This window comes from Zalophus californianus, chromosome X, assembly GCF_009762305.2.
Source record: "Zalophus californianus isolate mZalCal1 chromosome X, mZalCal1.pri.v2, whole genome shotgun sequence".
Lineage (NCBI taxonomy): Eukaryota > Metazoa > Chordata > Mammalia > Carnivora > Otariidae > Zalophus > Zalophus californianus.
The window spans coordinates 117,323,251-117,340,968 of record NC_045612.1 but is presented as its reverse complement, the minus strand read 5'-3'; the positions used below and the strand labels follow the sequence as shown (position 1 = coordinate 117,340,968).

Sequence of the window (17,718 nt, the reverse complement as noted above, 5' to 3'; positions counted from 1 at the left end):
CCGACACTTGGGGCACTTGTGAAGGCCGGATTTCCCCGTCAAAGGCCCCAACCCCGCCGCACCGCGAACATGGGCAGCTACCTGGGCAGAGCCAAGGCCACGCTGCCACGCCCCTCTTGGAGGCGCCAGTCCCTGCGGCCCAGGCCAGCCCACCGCCCCCTGGGCCTGGTTCAGAGCCAAGTCATCTCCATTCACGGGGAGCGCTGGATCGGGAGCCGGCCCTGCCCCACCTGGACCACCCCAGAGTCCAGAGGGCGATAGTCCCCAAGGCCTGGAGGCGCTTTCACAGCAAGTCACCCCTCCACACCTTCCTGGGGTTGGATTTCTCTAGCAACCGCAAGAGTTTCATGAAGCAGTGGCTTTGGAAAGCCCAGAACCTCCTAAGCATCTGCAACATGGTGACCATCAAAATCACTCCTCCTGAGCGCAGTGGGAGCTTCAACAGGGGTCCACCCATCCCGGAGCAGCTGGACTGCTGTGCCAAGGAGACCCGGCTGAGGGCTCGGAGCCCATGCAGGAAAAGAAAGAGGATCCACAGACCTCTCCAGTTTGAAGCCACCCCCACGAAGAGAAGGAGGCCGAGCCCAGGGGCCAGGCCATCTGCCTTCAAGCCTGTGTGGAAAGATGGAGTGGTCCCTTCCTTTGTGCCCAGGCCGGGGCCTCTGAGAAGGGGCCTCTGCTCCTGGCATCCTGGTGACGGAGCGGACGCCCACCCCGGGCCTGACCTGCTGCCAGACCACCGCAGAGTCCCAGGCCTCGACTGAAGAGCTGATGATCAGCACTCCCCAGGGCCTGGGCCCTCCTGCAGCCTGGGGTCCCCCTTGACTCCTCAGCCAGAGCCCTACCCCCACCACTTCCTGAGACTCAAAGCCACAGTTCTTTTACCCTGCTGACCCCTGCTTGACCCCTGCATGAGTGACTGACCCCACCAGTCAGCCCTCACCACCCCAGCATGCAGCCCCTCCAAGCACCCAGACCCACCTCCCCTCACCCTGCAGAGTCCACACTGAAGAAGCACCGTTGCTTTCAAAACCTCTGCCTTCCTCCTGCCCACCCACTCCTCCTGCCTTTTCCCTGGAAACACTCTGAGCAGGAAGGCATGCTTCTCCCCTATATTCCCAGTTTCTAGAGTGAAAACTGGTGTTCTTATTTTTAAAATAATAACGAACAACCTCATTGTCATACAGAGTGTCTTTGTCTTTCTTGCAAAGGTACATATATTAGGATTTTGTCTACACCATGAATTCTCTACCCTGGCACGGTAAACATGTGGGACCAGATAATTCTTTTGTTGTTCGTTGGGTGCTGTCCTCTGCATTGTAGGGTTTTAGCAGAATCCCTGGCCTCTATCCTCTAGGGGCCAGCAGCATACCCGCATTGCGAAAGTACAAAAAAATATTTCCAAACATTGCCATATATTCCAGAGGGAGGTGGAGGGGGTGGGGGGGCGCGGGAAGCACTCCCCAAAAAACCAAAACAAAGCACCACATTGGTGGAAAACCACTGAGGGACAGTGACCTCTACTGGCAGAAACAGTCAAGCTTGGTCTTTAAGATTTTAAAACAGCAAAGATACAGAGATGAATAAACCGAAGTGGTACATGTTTGGCAAAAACATTTCCCCCAGGATTGGAGAATGCTGTGGATGAGTGTGAATGATTCAAATAGTTTGGCAATATAATAATCAGAAAATGTAAATTTAAAAAAAAATAAGCTACTCTTTTAAGCTTCTCAGGTTGCCAAATGAAAATGCTAAATACTATGAAATGCTGGTAAAGATGCTGAGGATTGGAACCCCAGGCAGTGCTGTGGGTGTGAATCTGCAGCAGGACTTGGAAGTTTTCCTAGAGCAGAGTGTGACTATGAGAAACTCTCCTCCACGTGTGTGTACACACACGCGCACACACACACCGCATACACCACACACCACATACACCCCCCCACACACACCCCCCACAGACCCCCCCCCACACACACCACACACCATACATACCCAACACACACCACAAACACTACACACCACACACACACACCCCAAACCACACGACACACACACACACACACACACACCGCACACGCACAGATGCACACACACCGCACACACAGTGGTGAGGATGTTCTTCCCAGCACTCTGTCAGAGCAGAGAACTGGAACAACCTAAATGCCCACCCACAGGGGGATGGATAAAGCAGACACGCTATGTGCTATCAAGGGAATACTGTTCCACAAATTGAAGGAAAGAAGGAGCCCAAGGATTCTCCACTCGTGGGCTACTGGGCCACATAATTCTGTGCACCGCGGGATGTTGAGTGGCATACCGGGCCTCTGTCGCCCGCATATCAATAGGACCAGCTCCAGTTGTGACAGTCAAACGCATCTCCAGACATTGCCAAATATCTCCAGAGGGACAGACATCACCCCAGTTGGAAATCACTGAACTCCATATTTTTAACGACAGGTTACATCTCAAAATACACTGCTGAGTGGAAAAGATAGGGAGTGGTATATTATGTGTAGCACACGCCATTTGTAGAATTGAAACAAATGCAAAGTAATATTGCTGGAATAATGGGGAAGCCAGGAACCGGGTAAGAGGTCATCTGGACGCTTTGCCTGCACTGTTCTTTCCATCTAAAGCCTCTTTAAATCCTGTTCAAACATGAATTTCACGGCATCCCCCTTTAGAGAGTCAGAGAATAAACAAAGCAAAGTCTCTTCTCCCATGAAGCTTGCTTTCTAAGGGGGTGCAGAGAGAAGATAAATAAATGGACACACTAGCAGGTGTGGAGAAGTGCTATAAGGAAAAATAAAGAAGGAGGAAGGACACATTTAAAAGTCCACCAACACAACCGTGACCCCATATACTTTCCTGTGGTGTCCCCATCACTGTGGAACTACACCATCCTTTACCACAAATTCAGGTTCTTTACTCAGGGTTTCCATTGGTGGCAACTCATGCTTTCGTGTAGCACCTCGGCAAAGGGATTGCAAATATTTTACCTACCTAGATATAAAGATTTCTAGAAGATTCACATTGTTGCTGAAAATATTAAACTCAACATTTTCAGTGTTGACAGTTACTGTTAGATACAAAATGTCCTGGACTGAACCTCTAGAAATCAAGTTTGTGTTTTGAAGTTTACTACCTGCCATTTGCTAGACTTGAGACAAGGCCTTTCACTCTACGTGAGTTGCTAGAAAGGGCTTGAGATCTAGTGTGTCCATGAGGGTGCTGGTGGTATTTTGAGTAGGAGATTCCTTATTACATGGGACTGTCCTGAGCTTAGCACCATGTTGATTATCTCTCAGCCCTGCCGTCTAAATGCCACAACACTGTCCAGGCATAGATGTAGTCCAAAACACACCACATTTCCATATGCTACCTGGATGGGGTCAGAACCGTACCCACATAAGAAACACTTATAAACCTCCTCCAAAGTGTCAAGGTCCTGAAAACCAAGGCAGACCAAGTTCATGAAAACCAAAGGAAGATGGAGAAACTGTCTCCATCACTGGAATGATCACCGAGGAGGTACAGATTCTGGAACAGAAGAAGGACAGTGAAAAGGGGAAGTAGATCTAAAAATTCCATTAGCTTAATAATATTGAAATAATGATAGGTCCTTAATTTTGATATATCTATCGTGATTATTTAAAATAATAGCGTTAGCTGGAACACATCAAAAACTAATGATGTAATGTGTGGTGATTAACATAACAATAAAAATTATTTTAAAAAATAATAGCATTAGGGAAATGAGTGAAGAGTCTAGAGCAGTTTCTCAGACTCAGCACTATTAACATTTTAGACTGGATAAGTCTTGCTTGTGGGAGGCTGTCTGTTCTTTTGTAGGATGTGTACCACATCCCCAGCCTCTACACGCTCGAGGCCAGTAGCACGTCCAACTGTAATACCAGAGTACCTCCAGACAGTTCGAAATATCCTCAGGAGCAGTGGAGGGAAGAAATCCCTCAAGGTTGAGGACCGTTGATACACAGGATCTCTCTATGCTATCTCTGCAAGTCTTTTGTAAATATATCTGTATTTTTTCTAATTAAATACAAGTACAGGAGCAAAGCAGGTGGTTGTAAAGTAGCCTGGGTACAGTACTATGATCTACAAGAATAAAACAAGGCAATGGATTAATAATAGTTTTACTGGCTTCCTTGATAAAGAGATAACATACAAATGTACTCTGAAAATAAGAGTCATATTCAAATGAAGATACTGGCATCCATCAGCCTAACAGTGATCTTATGGTTATGTAAAATTTTTGGAAATTAGTTGTGTTATGTGTTCAAATGTATCAAGGGTTTATCAGGGAGCCTCCCACTGTACTAGTGTCCTGTGAAGCACTGTTTCCATCACCTCTCCAAGATTCACAGAGTGAAAAGGGGGAGTAATAGTCACTGCTGAGGGTCTTCAACTAGAGAATATTAAGTATCCTCCTGACATAGTAGTTCCTCCGGTAAAAGAAGTCTAGGATTTTTAGAAAACAAAAAGTAACCTTCTGCTCAACAAAGACCAACCATAGAAATACAATGACTGAGAAGTGTTTATATTTTGTTCAGATACAGGCAGTTGAAGTAGTAATGAGTAAGCCCACTTCCTAAAGGAACAAGGTTGTGGGAAAGGCCAGGGGAGAGCACACTCTGCTTCTGGAGACAGCTGTAAGGCAAAGGCTGTAGAAGAAGACAGAGAAACCATGGGCTGGTGCTTCCTCCCTGTTTGGATGATGCTCTGAGAAATGAGCCATGATGTCTTGGTTCCCCCAAGAGTGAGGAACTGAACCAACAGGAGCTAGAACCCAGGCAGTCCAGAGCTACTTCTGCTATGGCAACTGACACCAGATCCAGCAGGAGAGTCTCCACTGTGGTAGAAGAGGGAGAAACGGGTGGGTGGGCACTGATTCCGTGTGCCCTTGGTTTAAGAGCCTGGATGGTAAGCATGCTTCACTCACTCACAAAAGTGTACTAAGAACTAGCATAGATTAGCCAACATGGTTAGGCATGGTGAGGAAAAGAGTTCCTACTGCAAGGGCTTTTAGAGCCCATGACGCTTCCCCTAAGTGCAGGAGTGTAGTGCTGAGACCCTTGAACACCAAGGTCACAGTGTCTTGAGCCAACCAGAAGATTAAAAACCAAAGTAGAGGCCAATAATTCCTGAGATGCCTGGATTGGCTCACAAGATTCCATACCCCATCTGAGAATAGACCCAGCACAGTCGGGAGGGCAAAGGGCTTCTAGATTTCATGCGGTTTGTCGACAGTCCTTGTCACGAGGGTCTCTAATCCCTGCCCTGAGATGAACTTCATTGTCCCCAAGCAAAGAACACCCTTTTTAATTTTATCAGCTGCAGAGTCACCTGGGAGACTATCAAAAATACTTAGTTTATCTGCAACACAAGCCTTCTCTGGGCCCTGGGACATGAGGGCAAGGCCCAAGCCTGTGCTGCACTGTGAGCCCCTGCATTCCTGCAGTGTGGCCCATGTGGACACTCAGGGAGGGGTTGTGAAATGGATGGATGGATGGATGGATGGATGGATGGATGTGTGGATGCATGGATGGATGGATTAATGGAGGGAGAAATGAACTCCCATTGTTTCTATGATATTCCAAGAGTGACAAACTGAGAAAGTAGATTGGGCCAACACCAAATAGGAAAGGGGGGGAATGAAAGGAGGGAGATTTCTTCTCCAAAACATTGTTTACTCAACCACAGCTATTCAGACAACACAGTAATACCCAAGCGCTCTAGCAGAAGAGCACTCCCGAATACAGTGCAGATAGGGGTAGCCCAGAGGAAGTGTCAATGTGAGGGAAGTTGGTACTAAAGCAGAAGTAGCATGAAGCCTGATCCTATAGACCAGTCGTGATTTACATACCAACAAAAGGGTATAAATTCTTCCCATTCTTGGGTTATGTACAACTAGTGTGACTTCTCCCTGGTCTTTCTTCCAAATGTGACCACAATGAATGTCCTCTAAGATTTACACAGAATGAAAACTTTAAACAACAAGCAGTTACTGAGCTACACTTGTCTTTGTCAAGTTTCTTTTGATGTATTCAGTAAGCTGAAATGCCTAAACCTAAAAAGTTCTCAACATAAGAACAAAAATTCTAAAACTATGTATAGTGACAGAGGGTAACTAGCCTTCTTGTGGGGATCATTTTGCAGTCTATACAGATATCACTTCCTTATGTTGTCCACCCGAAACTAATCGAATGCGGTAGGCCAGTTATACTTCAATTTAAAGAACTAAGTAAATAAACTGAAATGCCAGGAGCACAACTAAATAGAAATCCTACATTTTCAAGATTGTAAATATAGGTGGTCTGATGGAATTACTGGAATTCACTTCAATAATCATTTTGTACAACTGTTTTACAAAGTACTAATATTTATACATATTCAAATGGCTTCTCAAGCAAATCCCTGAAAAGGTAAAAATGTCTATTCCTTTTCCTCAAGTGTGGAAAGCCCTGGTTTTATATTAATCCTCTACGATTTGGCTCCACTGCCGTTTCTCATCAATGGCGCCAGACAGGGCCAACTGCATCCAAGGGGTGGTAAGAATCAGGCTCTTGTTTCTGGAAATCTAAGGACTAAATAGGAGCTGCGATGCTGTTTTACAAGCACAAGACCATTAATCCCCTTACTGTGGATACAACAGCACGTTGTTCCTTTTAGATCACAAGACTTATCCTTGAATAAGTAGGCAGAGGAGGAAATCCATTCCATGCCCTACACCATGGAATTCAGAAAGAAAATGTCATGCCTGGGTTAGACTTCTCCCTCTCTTGCTAAAAGTGATAAATTACCCGAAAAACCAACACTTGAGCAAACTAGGCAGGTACATTTCCCGACTTACGTGGGAAGTAGACCAGGATTTAACCTTAGATTACATTTCCCTAGAAACTACCTTCAACATTTAAAAGTTTCTGTGAAACTATTTTACTAAACCTGGCCTGAACCTTATTGTAATGTGAAAACACCTAGTTGGCATCTTCAAATTCACAAGAAATCTTCAAATAACCTGACCTGATGAAACCAGAATGTTCTATCAGTGAAATTTTTCCATACATCTTCCATTCTGCTTTTAAGGAAATCTGGGAAATACCAAGAAAACCACTTGATATCAGGATTTAAGTAAGGACTTCAAAAGAATTGTCTTGTTTTGGTCACATTTAGTCCACCTTCCTCTCATTTCTCCCAGGCCCAGCTTCCTCGGTGTGGGCGCTATGCCCTGTGAGACCTGGTTTTATCCATCATCCTAATCTCAGGGCCAAGCATGCAGGAGGCTTCAGTAGAGGTTCTTCAATTCTATGGATTGAGCTGCAGCCATGCAGGTCAACAGGCTGGCCTCAGTAGCCTGCAATGCACAAAGAGGTTTCTGTTTCTCACACCTTTGCCTTGGGCTGCTCTATCAGTTCTTTCTCCTTCATTCTTTGACAGCATCTCAAGTAAATGGTGTAGCTTTCCAGTCACTTGTACTTATTAAAGAGTTCAGGGCAGTCGAATCAAAACTGTCTTCCTGCCTCTGACACACAGCTGCTCTCCCTCCGGCAGGGATGTACTCTCCACTGATGTACTCTCCATGCACACTACTTCCCCATGTCTCCCCTTCCGTTCCCCCCCCCCCACTTCATTCTCGCTCCTTTAGGGATGGAAAGGAAGATGGGAGAGGGCTGTGGGCATCTAAAGAAGGAAACAGCAAAGTTCTCTTTCCTTAGCCAGGGTTCTTTGTGGATCCCCCAGGCTGTTCCACCATCTGGGGTCCTCTGCTCCGCTGTGGCGGGCGTCCTCAGGTTCTCCATTCAGACTGTCTTGTGGAGCCTCTGCAGACCTGTCTGGGCACCTCTGCACTGCATCCTCCTGATGCGGATGATGCACTCTGACCAACATCCTCCATCCCACCCTCAACTCGGCCTCCAGTGGGGCACTTCCAGCCTCACACCCCTGCCTCCTCTTGGCCCCGCAGCTGATTCTCAGCCCCAAAGGCAGGGACTCCATCCAGCTCCCTCCAGCAGCCTCCGCTTGGTCCCAGGGATACATTGGAGGGCAGGCTGCTTGCAAAGCTGTCCTCTCTCACCCAATCACTGGAGCTTGAATCAGCCTTCCACCTTTAGACTTCTCCGGCTACAAGGCAGGCCCCAGTTTCTGTTCCATGGTACACCCTCAGTGACTGGCTTCACCATCGTGCACGTTGGGGAGCATCCGACCAGGAAATAATATGCCAGTCTCTCCTCTATGGACAACTCCACGCTCTGTGTGCAGTTCTCGGCCTGACTTGAGGTAGACGGGGACGCAAGCAAAGGTATCACTCAAAGCACGTAATCGCTAGTGTGGCGTGGGCAGCAACTCATCCGAATGGGCCCAGTTGTCAGCACCCCACCTGGCTGCATGTGCAGATGCGCTGGACCCCGTTCCCACCCGGTCCTGTCCTATGGGGAAGGGAGTGGAAATGCCACAGCCCTCTCTGCGGGCCCACACCCCCTGCCTCTCTGACCCTCTAGCTGTCTCTCCCACTGCCCGCTGGGTGAGGGTGACTGGACCAGTTCAGCTGCCCCATCAGTCTTGTGTGGACGCAGCCAGGACCTCTCACTAGGATAAACATCCTCCTGTGTAGCCAGTCAAGGTTATACTGGATCAAGGATCTGCCAACGCTAGGTTGCCAAGTATGCAAAAGCATCGTCAGGAGATCCTGAGCTCTGTCTCACTGGAGGCGGTCAAGCCCGATGTAAGAGATGTGGTAGTAAGGACTGGGTAGAAGGTGGAAGTAAACGAGAGTATTCATTATTCTGATTATGATTTGATTATCCTTAGTGAGTTACTTTTTACATTTTTCAATTCTGTACGTCTCAGGATCTTCAAGTTTTCTGCAATCGTTGTAAAATAAGCCGTGAGGAAAAAGAAGGAAATAAACAGTGATGTTCCAGATCTGGATCCCTGAAGCCATTCTGGAAACGGATACTTGCCGCTGGGTTAGTCCGCTAGGGCTGCTGTAACAAACACTACAGACCAGGTGGCTTAAACAACAGAGATTTATTTTCTCACATTTCTGGTGGCTAGAAGCCCAAGTTCAGGGTGTGGTCAGGGTTGATTTCTTCTGAGCCTTCTTTCTTTGGCTTGTGGATGGCTGTCCTCTCCTGTCGTACCTGGGCTTTCCTCTGCACATCTGTGTCCTCATTTCTTCTTGTAAGGACACCATTCCTATTGGGTGACAGCCCACCTCTATGACCTCATCGTACATTCATTACCTTTTAAAGGACCCTATCTCCAAATACAATCACGTGCTGAGCTACCAGGGCTTAGGACTTGAATATATGCATTTTGAGGGGATGTAATGCATCCCACAGCCGCTACCGTGCAGAATTTATTTTGTCCCTCACTGGCACCAGAAGGCCTTTCTAAGGCAGAAGAGTTAAAACCTGAGCCAGCTGCCAAGCCCCCCGGCGTCTTCCATCCACCCACCTGCTGGAGAGCGGCAGCCTCTCTGCAAAGTCGTTTTCAATCCCATCTTGCATTCTGTGGTGCCCTTTCCCACAGGGGAAGCCTGTTCATGTAAGGATGCAGCCTTCTTTATGGCAGCGTATGGAGAATGGGGCTCAGCAATTGAATTGCAGCTTAAACACATCCCGATTCGTGAGGCAGCCCTCATCACTCAGGCCTGACGGCAGTACTGTTGCCACTCATACCGCCTGTGGCTTTACAGAAACGTCTGTTGACCCTTGATGGAGTTTTGCACTTTATGACTTTTTCAACAGGCATTGGCAACAAAGCCTTCTCTATATTTGTGCAAGTGAAACATGTCTGCAAGTAAACAAGATCAGATATTCACAGACTTATACAATGCTTCAAGTCAAAAAAAAAAACTCAAACATGAATTTCTCAAAATTCATCTAAAATGTTATGTGTTTAAATTAACTTTTCCTAAGAATAGAAACATCCGATTTAACATAGTCATTTACAAGGTTTAATGCAGGCACCCAGAGGAAGAAATAGTACGATGAACACTGCAATGTGTAAAACCTGGGACAAGAAGAGTAGAAGATAAAGAGACTATTTGGGTAGGGGGTTGTATTGTAAGATGACAAGGGGGCTTTTTTCTTATATTTTTCCTTTTCAATTTTTTGCAAAGCAATCACCTAATTTTTTTGAGAAAAGTTAAACAGTTGTGGAAAGAATGTGCAGTTTAAAAGGTGTATATAAGCACAAATATATTTTTTTCTAAAACTCTATAAAACAGGAATAGAATTCACTTTGGATATAATTTTGTTTTACTATGTACCTCCTTCTTTTAATTTTTTAAATCATGTGAATATATTACCTATTTTTAAATATATATATGTGTGTACACACACATATACCGTATATCATATGTTTATTTTGCTTCCCCAAATGCCACTCTTCTGTTTCATTCTTTATATTCACAGCCCATGCATCATATATTGTGGGTTTGAGGGAGGTCAATAAATAGTGATCCTCTTTATCAGGTTCTGAATCCCTACAGAATTAAGACAAAAGAATGAAGCAGATTGGACACTAAAATAAAAGGCCAGGTTGGAAGACACAACATTAATCAGCAGGTAAGTTTTCTTCCTAATTATAAAAATCGTGAAAGGAAATCAATTCATCGATAGTGTCCCAGGTAGAGCTCAGCTGGAGCATCTACCACACATGCTGGAGTAATATGCAAGATACTTACACCCTATATGCTATGGCACCTACCAACGGAACCAGTCCTCATCTGTAAATAGCACGTCCAGCCTTACAGTTGTATGGGCCTGCCCGTGCAGGGCCTGGTTCTGTACTCAGTGTAGAGAGTAGCAGAGAAAAATGCCTGCTGTCTGAGGGCAGGCCAGCTCCTGAAGAGAAGGGAACCCACAGAGAGGTTCTCCTTCCAGCTCACCAATCAGGTCAGTCATTTCTCTTCTCAAAGGGAAGAAGGAGGGAGGGAAGAGACAGAAACCAGGAGTGGCACCAGAACCACAAATAGAGATAGAAGGATACATTACAAATAGAGATGATTCCTCTGGGAGAATAGAAAAAAATGTAAAACTGTGAAAAGCTGTACCAAAGCTTCTAAGAAAATAACCACGGTGCTACGATAGACGCCAACATTGGCATGAACCTATACATGTGTATCTCCAAAATGAGTGCTGTGGACTGATTTGCTCCCCTTCCCCCAAATTCCTATGCTGAAGCCCTCCCTAACCCCTCCCCGTCATGTGACTGTGTTTGGAGATAGGGCCAATAAGGAGATAATTACAGTTAAATGTCATCATAAGGGTGGAGCCCTGATGGGATTAGTGTCCTCATTAGAAGAGACACCAGAGAGCTTGCTCTCTCTCTTTCCTCCATGCCCCCTCAAGAAAGAAGAGGTCATGTGAGAACTCATGTGAGAACACGGTTCTCATGGTGTCTGCAAGGCAAGAGAAGAAGCCTCAGAATGAAACCTACCTTGCCAGCACCTTGATCTTGGCCTCGCAACCTCCAGAACAGTGAGAAATAGGTGTCTGCCATTTAAGCCACCCAGCGTGTGGTATTTTGTTACTGCAGCCCTAGCAAACTTATACAGTGAGAGAGGAATTCTTTTCTTTTCTTTTCTTTCTACCTACCTGCCTACCTACCTATCTATAGGAGAACCTATATGTATACAATAGGAATGTAGAACAAGCTTATGACACACGAGTACATCTAAAAATTTTTATCATCGTAGTACCTATTGAACAAAGATCATTGTTGGAACATGATACAAACGGCAAGGGGAGCTAGATTACAAAAGTTTTTTTAAATGTTACAATGTGGATCCTTTTTAAAAATTTGGTTAATTATTTTCAAGATAGATTTTTGAATTAATGCATGCCTCAAATAACACTGCAAATAATCAATTAAAATTTTTTCTATTTACTTACTCTGTTGTTTCTCTGTTGGGAACTTTTCTCATGGAGAAAGCCACCATTGCTTTGAAAAGATATTCCTCATTTGTATCCCAGGCATACTAAAAGAGAAGTAAAACAGGAAATGTAAGAGGCATAGGATAAAAAATGGTCCGTTGGAATCTAATTGTGACCACAGTGGTGGTGGTAATCAAGACCTGCCTCTCTCTCTCATCTTTCTCATACACTAAACACCAAAGACCAAGATAAATCATGTCACAATAATGTTCAGGATGGGCTTTCTTGGACATTCTGTCATTCCAAGTGTGGTGTACTTTCCATTGCATTATCTTCTTCACAATCTGCAGTATCAGTAGCCAGTCAACAAATAGGGCATTTGGACATCGTATCCTGAACATATACAGTTGGTTCCCTTCCTCCTTTACTCTCTTCCCTCATTAACTGACTACCTCTCTCAGCTTCCTTTCCTTTACTAACATAGGTACAATTTTTCTTTCCATTTTCTTAGCTGGAAACTTGAGTGTGTGTGCATATTATGGATTTAACTGTGCCCCCCCCCCATTTATATGTTGAAGTCCTAACCTCTAGTACCTTAGAATGTAACTGTATTTGGAGATAGGGTCTTTACAAAGGTGATTAAGTTTAAATGAGGTCATTAGGGTAGACCTAATCCAATATGGACTGGTGTCCTTGCAAGAAGAGGAAATTTGGACACAGCCACATATAGAGGGAAGACAATGTGAAGATACAGAGAGAAGACAGTCATCTATAAGCCAAAGAGAGAGGCCTAGAATAGATCTTTCCTTCACAGACCTCAGAAGGAACCAACCCTGTTGATACCCTGATCGTGGACTGCTAGCCTCCAGAACTGAGAGAAAATAAATTTCTATTGTTTAAGCCACCCGGTTCACAGTACTTTCTCACAGTAGCCCTAGCAAACTAATGTGGCTGACCACATATTTCAGGTGAGTAATCAAGTATAACTGGAGAAAGTCACGTAACAGGGTTTAACTCTAAGTTCATGATGACCTACTCCCAAAGTGCCCAGGAATCCCTTAGGTCTCCATCAGTTTTCTCTCTCTCATGGTTCACAATGGCTGTTTCAAACCTCTTTCAGCTCCCCGCCTCCACCAAACTCAAAGCTTTCCCTTACACCTCATACTCACTAGATGCTCTTTTTTCAAAAGATTTTATTTATTTATTGAGAAAGAAAGAGAGGGAGCATGAGCAGGGGGAGGGGCAGAGGGAGAGGGAGAAGCAGACACCCCGCTGAGCAGGGAGCCCGATGTGGGGCTCCATCCCAGGACCCCGGGATCACGACCTGAGCTGAAGACAAACGCTTAACTTACTGAGCCACCCAGGCGCCCCTCACTAGATGTTCTTATCTCGTAATTTAGAGATACATCCTCAAGTCATCAATTTAAACTTCCCCATCCTCCTGACACCAAACAAAAAACTTCCTCTGTAGACATACATGCTATCCACATCCTCCCCCAAAAGGCCGGCTGTGGTGTTTCTCCTCCTGTCAATGGCTCTTGCATCCACCTGGATTAGGAACACTGCCCTTCTGCCCTTCTCAGAATCTAAGGATATCAGTTTCCCCTCTCCTCCGTACGCTGGACTCTGGCTTTTAGCCATGCTCAAGCCTTCCCATTAAAATGACACCAAAACCAAACCACTGTACTCAATCTTTCTTCTCTACCTACTGCTGTCTCTCTCCTGCCCTTCACAGCCAACATTCTCAAAGGAGTTGTCATACTTGTGTCTTCACCTGTTTGCCATCCACTTATTCTCAACTCCCTCCACTATCTGCTTTCCAGTCCCACCACTCCATAAAGTTGGCTCTCTCTAAAGTTACCAGTGACCTCTACATGACTCAACACAATGAGTGGCTTTCAGGATCATCCTGGTTGGCCTGTCAACAGATCACTTCCTTCAACTTGAAGCACTCTCTTCCCTTTTGTGATACACATTCTGGTTTTCCTCCTGCCTATTTGCCCCCTTTGTAGGTTCGCCTTCTTCTATAAGGGCTTCAGGTTTTAGACCATCTCAAAGCTCTATGCTAGACCTTTCCCTCTTGTCACTCTGTACTTTCTCCCTCAGACTGTCATCTACTCCAGGCTTCCATTATCACCGTTAGGTAAATGACCCAGGAATGCATATCTCAAGCTCACCCTGTCCTTGCCTGCCCAATAATATCTCAGGCTCAACAAATCCAAAATTAAAGCCATGATTTTCTTGTCTGTACCTGTTTCCCTGATTCACCAGTGGGTCACCATCCATTCAGTTGCATAATTAGAAACTAAAGTGTCATCCTTGACTCCTCCTTCCCCCTTTCTCCTTTCTACTCTTATCCTCTCCCAATCTGCCTTCTACACTGTGACCAGAGTGTTTTCCAAGCATCAATTCTATCATAACATCTCTTCCAGAAAGCTCTCACTTGCTTTAAAGATAATCCCAAAACTTCCTAACACGGTCCATAAACTTCTTCCGCCTGACTTCTCCCTTCTGCCCAAACTCATTACATGCCATGCTCTACCTCACTGCTCCAGTTGCAGAGACCTCAGCCTTCCTTCCATCCCATACTCTCACCAAGTTCCTTCCTGTAATAAGCCTTTGCATGTTCTGTTCCCTCTGCCCCTTTTTCTTTTATCCTCTGGCTCACCTCCACTCATATGTTAGACCTCATAGCAAATGCCAAGTACTAAGGCTCCCAACAAGTCCAAAGCCCCCATGTACTTCTCCTTCCTGCAATACTTGTCAAGACTGCACATTTCTACTTCATTTACTGAATGTTTCATTGACAACCAGTCCTCCCAATATCATAAGCTCCACGAGAGCAGGGACAAGCCTGATTGATCTGCCATTGCATCCCCAGGGTCTAGCATGGTGCCTGCCCTCAGAGGACCCTGGGATGAGCAACTACACAGTGGTAGAGAGAATAGATTCTACAGTCAGTCTGTTGGGTTCAAATCTCACCTCTGTCACTTGCTGACCTGAGATCCCGAGCACGTTGCTTAATTTCTTTGTACCTCGGTTTTCTCATTTACCCAGGGAGAATGGGAATGCCGGTACTACCTTCCTCAAAAGGTTGTTGTCGGGGCTGCATGAACCGATGTGAGTAAAGTGCTCAGAAGGGTCCCCGCTGGAAAGTAAACTAAGTTCTCAATAAATGCTGGGTGTTATAATGATCATTACTCATTGAATAAATAAAATAATACATTGGCGGATTGGCCTGCAAACAGAATACGTACCTCTAAGTTTCCTTAGCACTCTTTTATTGCTTCTACCCCGAAGTATCTTAATATCGCCTTCTATTGGGGAAAATTTTCACAGACCACACAGGGATACTAAAACTAGAATTACACAAATCACCTCATTAATTCGACAGGCCGTACTGTTCTTATAGCTACATGAACCTTATGAGTATTTTTTAACTTCAATTTCATAAGCACATATTTCACATTGTTACTTTGATATTTGAGAAGAACTGAAGAAACTTCACATTAGAACTAGAAACTAGCTATGAAAAATCTGATGTGGGTGGAACCATACCATCTTTTAGCTGACAAGAAAACTGAGGCTGACAAAATACAAATGACCGCAACAGTGAGGTGCAGAGCCCAACCCAGACATGAGTACCCGACTTAGGCCCCGCAGCTCCACTGTGCTTGACTGAAATGTTCGAGTTTGCTACATTGTTTTGTGTAATACAAACCTTCACAGATTTTCTAGCACACACTGCAGATTAAAGACTTGAGGCACAATCATTTTTTAAGAATTTCTATTTTACTATTTTTTAACTTTAAGACAATATCAGATTTGAGGTCTTTAGACTTAAACTATATGAGTTTAAGATAACGAGGCAGAGGCTCATTACTAGAGAAAGTAGTATTAGCAAACAAAATTAAAAATGAACATGCAGGTTCTCCACTTACTGCTTTATCTCCCAGAGCTGTTCTGATACTAAGTCTTACTTTAAAAGCATTTTCTGCATCTGCCAGAAAGAAAAAAGAGCAGTATATGATGATAAAAATCTGCCAAAACATGAAGTCCAAACATTTAATCAACTCAAATCAACAGAACACAGATCTTCAGTTAAACTGCCCCCAAAACTGAAAGTTTAACTACAAGCCCCTTAGATGGTTTAAAGTTTTCTTTCAAACTTCTAAAACATTCACAGTCTCAACTTTCAAGCCACAACACGTCTGCAGATTTAGAAAAATAGAGAAACCATTCAAAGACTTGTCAATCATTTAGAAAACTGTTACCCTATTTTTAAGTTTCAAGGCTGCATACCTGGTTGACACAGTTCAGCATGAATAGCAGTCACCAGAAAAAAGAGCAGGCACAACATTCTTTCAGAGTGCAAAGCACAAGGCAAACGGAGGGGAAAAAATCCGCCCTCCACTTAAAGCTGCCTTAGCCATTCTGTGACCCGGATTAGAATATCAGAGAAACAAGCCAGCCCCCACCTAGAAGGTTTAATGATTAAACCCCATTATTCGGGTTAATATTTAAGGAGAAGCAGCCCATCTCCTGTCAGTTATTTACGAAAATCTGTTGGGAAAACAGATTAGTTGTCCTTCCTGAACTGTACCTCCAGAGACTGTTTCTTCTGCTGACTCCAAGTCAGAATCCTCCCCCGCCCCTTCTGTTGTGGCCCAGCTAAGCGCCCCTTGGAAAGAACTGAGCCCTCTCTGGACGGTTTCCTCAGCCTCAACTTTCCATCTTTTCAGGGCTAAAATAGCCAACTCCTAGATAAGCTATCTTAATTTGGAAAACAAACATCACCCCTTTCTTTCCCTGGTGAACAAAAGACGACCTTCCAAGAATGGCCTCACCTGACTCTCACCTCCACAGATATACATCCGTAAACATCCGGGGAGAGTTTCCACCTCAAGGGAATCGTTTTGGTCAGCCCTAAGTTCTGGTGGTTGTGTAAAGTCAGAGTTAACGATACAGAGCAGTGCTGTCCAGTGGAACATTCTGTGATGATGGAAATGTTCTCTATCTGTTCTATCCAACACGGTAGCCACCAGACCTTAGGTGGCTATTGGCCACCTGAAATGGGCCTGGTGCTGCTGAGAAACTAAATTTTCTATTAATTTAATTTATGTAGAAACATGTGGCTAGCAACTCCGTTGGTCAGTGCAGCTAGAGAACAGTCATTAAGAGCTTCCTGCCATGAACTAGGTTTGCTGGATTATCTCTCTCGTCCTCAAAACAGCACCTCACAGTTGCCGTTGTTATAAGCATCTTACACACCAGGGAACTGAGGGTCTGGTGGTTAAGGCATCGGTGCCAATGGGAGGAGTGGAATGGGTGTCACTTGAACCCTTCTGCACCACACCGACCTGCACTGGGTCTTCACTGGTCATCACTGGTCAAAACTGAAATTGCAACCAGGCCTCAGAGATGCTCTGAGGATGACCATAAGGAGTGGAAGAGAGTCTCCCTAGTGGGCATTCTATGGATGTCATTAGAAGCCCCCCAGGCAGGTTGATGTCAGGGCTTTCCTCTCTACCACATTGCCTCTTCGTGATTTCAGTCCCCAGATTCCACCTCGTTGCTTGAAAACCATGTAGATTGGGTGACCCTGATGTTAAATAGAAAATTTGGATTTTCAAAGCAACCGTGGGAAAAAGATCAACAGCTACACTTCTGCACCACTCTGAGAGTCCTATCATTTCCCTCTCCTGGGTAGGGTGATATTTTACCATAGATGACCCATTTCTGTTTGGTGACTCCACCCGAAGAAGCTTCTCTCCTCTCCCTCGCCTTGGTTGCAAGGGCACAGTCAGGAAAAGTTGGA

At 45.0% G+C, this 17,718-nt stretch overlaps 1 protein-coding gene across 1 annotated transcript; it reads right to left on the bottom strand.

Moving 5' to 3' along the window:
• Positions 1-9,068: 9,068 nt before the first annotated feature.
• LOC118356573 (collectrin-like) lies at positions 9,069-16,330 on the bottom strand. Its single transcript, XM_035725773.1, has 4 exons — positions 16,203-16,330; positions 15,842-15,900; positions 11,919-12,004; positions 9,069-9,213 (listed from the first exon to the last, which is right to left on the bottom strand). Exons 1-4 carry the CDS (start codon positions 16,258-16,260, stop codon positions 9,069-9,071), a joined length of 348 nt encoding a protein of 115 aa, XP_035581666.1. The 5' UTR covers positions 16,261-16,330.
• Between the last annotated feature and the right edge of the window lie 1,388 nt (positions 16,331-17,718).

Coding starts and splice junctions, on each gene's coding strand:
- LOC118356573 (XM_035725773.1), bottom strand. CDS start 16,260: ATGTTGTGCCTGCTCTTTTTTCTGGTGACTGCTATTCATGCTGAACTG. Junction 12,005..15,841: donor CAGCTCTGGGAGATAAAGCA/GTAAGTGGAGAA, acceptor CTTCTCTTTTAG/TATGCCTGGGATACAAATGA. Junction 9,214..11,918: donor CCCAACAGAGAAACAACAGA/GTAAGTAAATAG, acceptor GTCACCCAATAG/GAATGGTGTCCTTACAAGAA.